Genomic DNA, 9,753 nt, shown 5'->3' with positions numbered 1-9,753 from the left:
CACATGACCAAGACATTCGCGCCTTAGCCAAGATATGGGGTCGACATTAGCTCAGGAGGTAAGAGCAGTCTTCTGGCAGTCGGGAGACTGCCGTTTCGATCCCCCACCCTGGGTGTGTCAAAGTGTCCCTGAGCAAGACACCTAACCCCCAATTTCTCCTGACGAGCTGGTCGGTGCCTTGCATGGCAGCCTATCGCCGTTGGTGTGAGTATGAATGGGTGAATGAGAGGCATCGACAGGATAGACACTATATAAGTACCTAAGAGAGAGTTCACGAAGATATTGTGGCAGTCATATAGTTTTGCTCATATAGATGTACCTGCACGGTGTCCACCTCAGTTACCCTTGTGTCGTCAGCTTGACGGGTCCTGTGGACACTGTGTTACACAAACTGCCGTGGCTCGCTGCCATCGGCAACATCGTGAAATACAACGTGCGATTTCTCAAGGAGGGGAAAATAAAAGTGACAACAAAATGGCCGCCCTCTGACAGCTTCATAAACCGCCCTTCTGTCCTCCGTCAGCCAGGAGGCGACAGTCAGCCTCCGCCTGACAGGCCGTCATCAACGACCGGTCCTCTGCGCCAAGACTTTGTCATCTCAAGGATGCGAGATTCACATCTAGCAAGAGTCTACACTTAGCAAGCGTTTTTTTGGCTTGTCATAAGACTTACGGTCTTATTTTTCATCCTCTCAAGCTGAGCTTGCTTTAAGTTTTAAGTTACAAGTGAAATTTTCTCACCCCGTTGGCAGATTTTTGTTTTGTCTCATTTAGACTCATTAATATGAGACTAAGATACTTGTGAAGGCTGACGTGTTTCCCGTGTCGGTGAGCGTGTTGGTCTGCTCCGTCCTCCGCCCTCGGCTGCGTGTGAAGACTCGCCGGATCGAAAGCGCGCGCGCTCCTGGACTGTGACCGGGAGGGAGGCCTCAGGACTGAAGGCCGGCCGGGCGCTTGGAGATAATTAACGAAAGGCTTCCACTCGCTCTGATTAAATTCAATACGCGGCGTATCCGTCTCTGTCCGCCATCGATCCCGTACGGCGCGGAGCCACGGAGACCGAACGTCGCACAAAGCCACGCCGGCCACTCGATCGCTAGGCCATATTTCTGACGGGGGGTGGGAGTCAGAATTAGGTTCGTTTAGAGATGGAATGGCACGATACTGCTCTTTTGCTCATTCTCTGCCCCTCTGCGGTGTCTGGGTTTACACCAATACACGGGGCTGTGCTGTGTTGACAACACGGGCATGGCTACAGGTGCGTCGTTAGGCGACAACGCTAATTTCAATACAGCGCGGACTTGCGTGACATATTGCTTAATTATAAAACGGTTACAAAACACAAAACGATGAACGGACGGTGAGACGATGATATTTGTTTTGTGATATTAATTGTGAGTAGTAACGGTTTGAGCGTGGCCTGATGCTGTGAACAAACAGGCCGTTTGATTAACTGCTCCTGTCCCAGATTTACTGTCACTGGAGAACGCCGTCTCAGCCAATCAGCATCCAGGATCGAAAACAGCCCGTTTTATAACCGTTGTTAATTAATTTGCCACCTGCACATCAGGGCCTGCCTCCTCCTGGGCTCGACACAGGAGTGTTTTTATTGGCTCTGAGCAAAGTGCAAGCTTTCATTAACGGCTCAGTCCTGCTACGAAATGGGGTTGGAGAAGGAACAACCATCTATGGCTGTGGATTCAGCTCAGGGTCAGTAAAGTCACTGTGATTCAAACAGACATTTTTACTGATGAAGACTGGGAGAGGTGACACGGTGGGATAATGGTGAAGAGGGCAGCCTGTAGTCTAATGGCTCAGGTACATGACCGGGACCCGGAAGGTTGGTGGTTCAAATCCCGGTGTAGACACGATAAGATCTGCACAGTTGGGCCCTTGAGCAAGGCCCTTAACCCTGCATTGCCCCAGGGGAGATTGTCCCCTGCTTCGTCTCATCAACTGTAAGTTAAAGCTAAATAACTGTATACTGATAAGCTGAGTGGGCATATACTGCTGAGGTAGAAGGCTGGATTCCCAGGTGGGGCGCCGGCTTCACGCCCTTGGGTAGGGCACTTAGCCCAAATCTCTCTGGGAGACATCCGGCTGTGTAATGGCCTGTATGTAAAAAGCACGTATAGGTTGTGTAAGTGACTTTGCACAAGAGCGTACGGAAATGCTAACGCGGTCGGAGCTAATGTCTCCCTCTCTACGTGCACCTGGCGGTCGAGCTGCACGTTCACGCCTGTTCTCCGTTCTGGTTCCTCAGTGGTGGAATGACTTGCCTACCACTGTCCGAACAGCAGAATCCCTCCCCTTATTTCGACGCAGACTCAAAACCCACCTTTTCAAACTCTACCTTAGTCCTCCCTCCTGATTTCCCCTGCCCCTCCTTTCTGATATCCCTATCCTTGTCTAAACCCCCCCCCCCAAAAAAAAAAAAAATTCAATTAAAATAATGCACTTATGATGACAACTATGTTTAGAACAGCATTTCACGTGTATTTTGCTAGTTTCTGGATGTGATGCTCTGACTTATGGTAGAACCTATGCACTTGTAAGTCGCTTTGGATTAAAAGCGTCTGCCGAATGACTTAAAATGTAAAATGTAAATGTAATGGATGCGCGGCTTGCGGACGTGAGTCACAGGGGCAGGACGAGGCCCGCTCCTGAGTCACCGGAGAGGGTAATGAGTGGAGACGAGGGGTGCGTTGTGAGTTAAGCGTGTTGACAGACAGTCGCTCTCGTAGATGTATTAATTTCACACGCACTGCTTCGGGAGTCCTGGAGACGGAGTGCCGTCAGCGCACGACGTCCCCCTCGCCGGTCTCTAAAGACACGGGAGACCGCGATATTTACGTCACTCTCAGACAATAAAATGCCTATGAAGGTACAAACGCTCATCACCGGGGTGGTGGTACCCGAGAGGTACGTTAAATCGTACCCCTAGCCAGCAGCAATAGATAATTCATTTGCACCTTTTTTTTTTACTGCCCAAATAGAATATAATTGCACTTTCAGGGTACAGTTGTTCCCCGAAGAACAAAAAAAACGTTCCTCCGCTCCGCCTTTGTTTCCGAGCGTGATCCATGTAATGTTTGTGGAGATGTGTCACTGTGCAAGGCTCACCAGGCGGTGCAACACACAAATGTGGAGCTGACACATACTTACTGAGGTCTACAAGAGGTGGGCACTTAAGCCCTTGAGAAAGTACTTGCTCAGGTCTGAGAAAGAAAGGTAGGTACTTAAGTTCCTGAGAGAGTGTACTGAGGTCTACGGAAAGGTAGGCACTTAAGCTCAGGAGAGTGTACTTTTTCAGGTCTGAGAAGGATAAGACCTTAAGCTCCTCGGAGAGTATTTATTCAGGTGTGAGAAGGGTAACAACTTAATTTAAGCCCTGGAGGAAGTACTTACTCAGGTCTATGAAAGATAGGGACTTTATCCCTTCAGACAGTACTTACTGAGGTCTGAGGAGGATAGGAACATAATGTTTTAAGAGAGAGGGCACTTACTCACATCTGAGTAGGATAGGAACGTAATGTTTTGAGAGACAAGGATAGGAACGTAATGTTTTAAGAGAGAGGGCGCTTACTCACATCTGAGTAGGATAGGAACGTAATGTTTTGAGAGACAAGGATAGGAACGTAATGTTTTGAGAGACAAGGATAGGAACGTAATGTTTTGAAAGAGAAGGATGGGAGTGTAATGTTTTGAGAGAAGGATAGAAACATAATGTTTTGAGAGAGAGGGCACTTACTGAGGTCTGAGAAGTATAGGAGCGTAAGGTTTTGAATGACAAGGATAGGAGCGTAATGTTTTGAGAGAGAGAGGGAGAGGGCACTTACTGAGGTCTGAGAAGTATAGGAGCTTAATGTTTTGAGAGACAAGGATAGGAGCGTAATGCTTTGAGAGAGAGAGAGGGCACTTACTGAGGTCTGAGAAGAACAGGAGCGTAATGTTTTGAGAGAGAGAGGGAGAGGGCACTTACTGAGGTCTGGTTTCAGGGCGATCTCGTAGGATGGTGGCAGGTGGGAGAGGTTCTGGTAGGACCGGGAGAAGGACAGGTCATACGGCTCTGTCTGAGAGGTCAGGATGTGGTTCATCCGCTTTTTCTCTGAGGGGAGAGGAACCCGTTAGTCCACAGAGGTAGGCCACAGCAGCCAGTATACTAGTGCACAATGCTAATGTCTTGGACATATCATTTTGGTACATGAATCATGTGGTGTGAATCACTGAGGCAGAGTGAGATTTTTCGCAAAACCTTACACGGACTGCATCTGAAACTGTGAACTGCATTGTCCCTGATAAATGAAGGAAATAAAAATGCATGCATTTATTTGTATGTACACTCACACAGAGCACACTTTTTTTTCAGTAGCCTATCCACTTAGGTGTTTGATGCGTTGCGTGTTCAGAGACGCTCTTCTGCAGACCGCTGTTGTAATGTGTGGTTATTTGCATTCCTGTCAGCTTTGACCAGTCTGGCCCTTCTCCTCTGATGTCTCCCATTAACAGCTGCTGCTGCTTATTCCGCATTTCTTCCCAATTCTGACATTTGGCCTGAAAAACAGCTGAACCTCTTGACCACGTCTGCATGCGGGTGTGTACTCCATTGCTGCCACTTGATTGGCTGATAAAATATTTGCACTGACAAGCTGGTGTACAGGCCTACCTAATAAAGTGCTCAGTGATTGTATATACAGCGGGGGTTGGCAAACCCGGTCCTGGAGAGCCACAGGATCTGCTGGTTTCTGTTGTTACACCCCAGTTTAATGAATCAATTAGAGCAGTTAATCACACAGTTAACTCACCTCGCCTGGTTACCCGGGTCTCAACATGGCACTGATTTTAAGGTGAAAACAAAACAAAAACCTGCAGAGCCAGTAGCTCTCCAGGACCAGGGTTGGAGACCACTGATATATGGTATGCAGATATTGTCTGTCTGTCTGTCTGTGTGTGTGTGTGTGTGTGTATATGTGTGAATGTGTTAAACTAATTACATGTAAATAATTTTAGCTGTGGCTAGATGAAGGCTTAATTAGGGATGGAAATATTGAATCATGGCTTTCAAGATTAATTTCTTAAATGGCAGACGAGAGAGACCGTGCGCGGAGCCCCGGATTCCACGGTCGGAGCGGCGTTCCGATCGGGAATGACAGCTCGGAAAACGTGAGCGTACAGCTCCTGGACCTCAGTCCGGGGCGTGAAAAATCGTCCGGCGGATGGGCGAAAAACAGCCTGACGTTTGCTGGGTTTGAGGTCAATTACATCTCATTAGATGAATGAAGACAGACAGGGACGAGCCCCAGATTAGCTCGTTAGTTTCAGGCGAGGCGCATCCCGTCTGCACGAACAGTGTGACGGTTCAATAATCCCACACTTTAAGGAACAAATAAAAAGCTTTCGCTTCCAATGAAAAGCCACATTTAGAAGGCAAATGGGAGGTGACAAAAGTAGTTAATGTTTTTCAATAAAAACCCGGAGTCTGTGGACCAGCTAAGAGCCACAGTTATTATTTTAATTTTTTTTTTGTGTTTTTCATTTCGTTCAGTTCAGCCACAATTTACGATCTGGGTTTTTCATTTCCTTTCCAGGGATTAGTTCAGTCTCATGATTCATTTATTCGTGTTCTCTTACAGGATGCCCTTCGGAAGAATATGACACGAGTTTACTCTCACTGAGCACTTTATTAGGGACACATACTTATTCATGCGACTATCTGATCTGCCAATCGTTTGGCAGCAGTGCAATGCATACAATCACGTAGATACAGATCAGGAGCTTCAGTTGATGTTCACATCAACCATCAGAATGAGGAAAAAATGTGATCTAAGTGACTTTGACCGTGGAATGATTGTTGGTGGCAGACAGGGTGGTTTGAGTATCTTAGCAACTGGGACCCCCTGGGATTTTCACTTACTCTAGAGTTTGCAAAGAATGGTGGAAATCTTTTTTTAAATAATCCAGTGAGCAGCAGTTCTGCAGACAGAAATGCCTTGTTAATGAGAGACGTCAGGGGAGAATGGCCAGACTGGTCAAAGCTGACAGGAAGGTGACAGTAACGTAAATAACCACATCTTACAACAGTGGTATGCAGAAGAGCATCTCTGAATACATAATGTGTCAAACCTCTAAGTGGATGCAGCAGCAGACTTAATAAGTCGAAAAGAGTCTTATAAATACCTAATAAAGCACTCACTGAGTGTATATTGACCTTCAGATATCAGATGAATAAAATAAATAAAAAATTTGGAAGAGCATGCACAAACAACTTTTGGAATCTTGATCTTTTTAAGAACATCACTGCAAAAACTTTTAAAAAAAAGTCTTAACAAGTATCTTTGTCTGGTATTTAGTCTTGTATTATTATTTTTGCTCAATAAGATTAAAAAAAAACTGCCAATGAGGTGAGAAAGTTTGATTCATTTCAAGATTTGCCAAAATTTCTTAAAGACTTAAAACAAGCTAATATTTTCTACTTGAGAGAAAAAAAAACGTATGTCTTATGACAAGACAAAATAATGCTTGTTTAGACAACCATTTTTCTGCAGTGAAATTGTGTAGCCACGAAACAATTCATGAATTATTTACTAAATTCTTGGCATCTTACAGAGAATATCCACTGGAAATAATGTTCATGGCTGTACAGCTGACTCTTGGTGAATTGCAGCTTATCCAACCTGTTATACTGTATATGTTCTACGACCTTGACATGCATTTATTTGTACAGCACTTTGGATGAAAGCATCTGCTGGATAAAAACGTAATGTCATGTAATCCAGTTCGCCTGGCCTGGCAGCCGGCGACCAGCAGAATTTTATTTGCCTTATGAAATATAAAATGTAATTTCACACTTAATCAGCTCGTCCGCGCTTGTGGAGTGTCCGTGAGGTGCGAGATGGTCAGCAGTTGACAGGAAATTAAATTACGTCTCCTGGCGTACCATCCCAATCATATAGGGCCCAGTTCAGAGGTGTGTTGTCGGGTTGTCCACGACAAATGGGGTTTACACCCCAAGCGACTTAAGTTGGGGGTTATTTTACAGAATCAGTTAGAAAAACCAACTAGACAAACCAACTCTCTGGGATCGTATGTACATATTTGGAAAAGTACAATTGGGTATAATTACCCCCACCCAACCCCCACTCCCCACCCCAAAGGTACCAACTGATGCAGCTGGTACATGAAGACTGCAAGTGTTGAAGTTACCATGGAAACTGAAAGCATGTAACAGGGCCGGGCTACCCTATCCTGTCCTGTTTGACTGGGCAATGCGATGGTGCCATGGGCAAGTTCCCCCATGGAACCTCTGGCACAAGCACCTCCACCACCCTTCCAAGGCTGGAGGGCAAGCCCACACTCCACACAAAGGCGTCCCCCAGGTGTCCCAGTTAGGAACCATTAAAGACCGCCCAGCTGCCGTTCACAGGCCCCTGGATGGTTCATTAAAACGTCCTTACCAATTTTCGGTGTATGGGTGAGCTCCAGATGATTGTAATTGTATTGGTGGTCACCTGCAAGAGAAAGAGTACCGTTATTAGAAATCCGAGATAGAAACTGAACAAAGGAAAATTCATATCTGTCTGCAGACGGGGCACAGCGAATCAACAACCCATGACAATTTATGTATTTAGACAGTCATGTATTGAGATACTAAGTTTGATATTAGCTTGTCTTGACATGTGTTATTTTTAAAGCACAGTCATGGTACAATAATATGTCATTGGAAAGCTGTCAGAAGAATCACACAGAGTTAGGGATTATTGGACAGCCCAGCCACAGCTTTCAGCATAGCGAGTGAAATCTACTGAATAAGATTACGGGTGCTCAAAAGAACATAGCGCACAGATAACTTTTGACGGGGTGGTTTGCGACTGAGGGAATATAACATTCAGAAATCTGGAAGGTTTGGGGCGAAACACTAAAATTCCAAATTTATGTTATTAAAGCCTTGACTGCGCTTGTGAGGAGGAAAGATGTGTTGGTACACATCACCGTACAGCGGAATCACAGCGTCCGCCAAATACCTGTATTATAATGTGAAAACTGTCAATAAATAATCACACCTGTGATTAGCATAAATAACTCGGACAATGGACAATGCAAACCTCAGTGTACATTATGAGAGAAGAGCCATGGATAATGCACTCAGAGAGGGCAAGCATCCTGATTGGCCGCCACACCTTTGCCTCGCCTTCAACTCATTCAGCAGGGAGACAGTGGCTAAGGTACATGACTGGGGCAGCCTGTAGTCTAGTGGCTAAGGTACATGACTGGGGCAGCCTGTAGCCTAGTGGCTAAGCTACATGACTGGGGCAGCCTGTAGCCTAGTGGCTAAGCTACATGACTGGGGGCAGCCTGTAGTCTAGTGGCTAAGCTACATGACTGGGGCAGCCTGTAGTCTAGTGGCTAAGGTACATGACTGGGGCAGCCTGTAGCCTAGTGGCTAAGGTACATGACTGGGACCCGGAAAGACTGGCGGTTCAAGCCCCGGTGTAGCCACGATAACATCTGCACAGCTGTTGGGCCCTTGAGCAAGACCCTTAACCCTGCATTGCTCCAGGGGTCCCCTGCTTAGTCTAATCAACCGTAAGTCGCGATATTCTCTTCCCGTGAAAACAACTTATCCTGTAGTTTCATCCAGCACTTTGCTCCGGGGACAAATTGTATTGGACAGTAGGTTTGTGAAATTGTTAACTTTTTAACGACTGCAGAGGAAAATACCACAAGAACAAAGAACGACGGATGCAGTCTTATGTAATCCCAATTTCTGCGAGACCCTAAGTACGTATTAAGTCTGTTTTGTTTCCGAGGGGTTTTAGAGTAGCGCCCTCATTAATTCGGGACTAGCTGGCCGATGACTTTAAAAACGGACCAATTTAAAAACGCACCGAGGGCTGTTTTTTTGAGCGAGAAAACAACAAATAAGTGGGAAATGTGCCTTTGATTGGACGTATGGATCATTTGGCTGGCGTGTTTGCGCATCATTCGCACGCCGTAAACAAACCTAGCGGTCCCTCGTCTTCATCGTCGTTGTTGTTGTTTTCAAACCCTCGCTGGCGTTATTCCAAAAACTCAAAATTTAATTCAGATCCCCAATTAGATTGGCGTGGCGTTAGCTGTGAGATAAAGTGCTAAAGCGTCTCCCTCGCTCGTGGCTGCCCAGGGTAAGCCGATAATCTGTTCGCATGAGTTTTTCTTTCCGGAGCTGTGGGAACACAACGCCCAGACCGCGGTGGTGTTCCCGCGGAGCTGTTCCAGTGAAACGGACGACGGTGTTATTTCTCAGATAGAAAAACACGGAGGATTTCTCTCATTTCTCCACAGAGAGAGATGAAGTTACGGGGCGAGGGAGGTCTGCTGTGGGAGACCACCGTCCGACAGCCCTGAGACTCTCCATCCGGCGCGCAGAGCCTGGGGAGGATCCAACTGTGCTTAAACTGGAAGGCCCATATGAGGAGGAGTGTGGAGGGGGAGAGAGGAGGAGAGAGGGATGGAGGGGGAGGGAGAGAGGGGGAGAGAGAGGGATGGAGGGGGAGGGAGAGAGAAGAGAGAGAGGGAGAGAGAGAAAGAGGGGGAGAGAGAGAGGGATGGAGGGGGAGGGAGAGAGAGGGATGGAGAGAGAAGAGAGGGAGAGAGAGAAAGAGGGGGGAGAGAGAGGGATGGAGGGGGAGCGAGAGAGAAGAGAGAGAGAGGGAGAGAGAGAAAGGGCTGAGAGAGAGAGAGGGACGGACGGAGGGAGAGCGAGAGATCCAGAGAT

The 9,753-nt window shown here is 46.8% G+C and overlaps 1 protein-coding gene across 1 annotated transcript in view; it reads right to left on the bottom strand.

Moving 5' to 3' along the window:
* LOC133115008 (protein shisa-6) overlaps positions 1-9,753 on the bottom strand; it is a 100,874-nt gene that overhangs the window by 2,339 nt on the left and 88,782 nt on the right. Inside the window, exons 5-6 of the mRNA XM_061224706.1 lie at positions 7,454-7,507; positions 3,982-4,107 (exon numbers count right to left, since the gene is read on the bottom strand). Of these exons, the coding sequence (XP_061080690.1) occupies positions 3,982-4,107; positions 7,454-7,507 (180 nt within the window). The remainder of the gene's footprint in view (positions 1-3,981; positions 4,108-7,453; positions 7,508-9,753) is intronic.

The sequence above is a fragment of the Conger conger genome, chromosome 16, assembly GCF_963514075.1.
Source record: "Conger conger chromosome 16, fConCon1.1, whole genome shotgun sequence".
In the NCBI taxonomy this organism is placed as follows: Eukaryota; Metazoa; Chordata; class Actinopteri; order Anguilliformes; family Congridae; genus Conger; species Conger conger.
The sequence above is the reverse complement of the archived record's forward strand: the minus strand, read 5'-3'. Positions and strand labels throughout refer to the sequence as shown.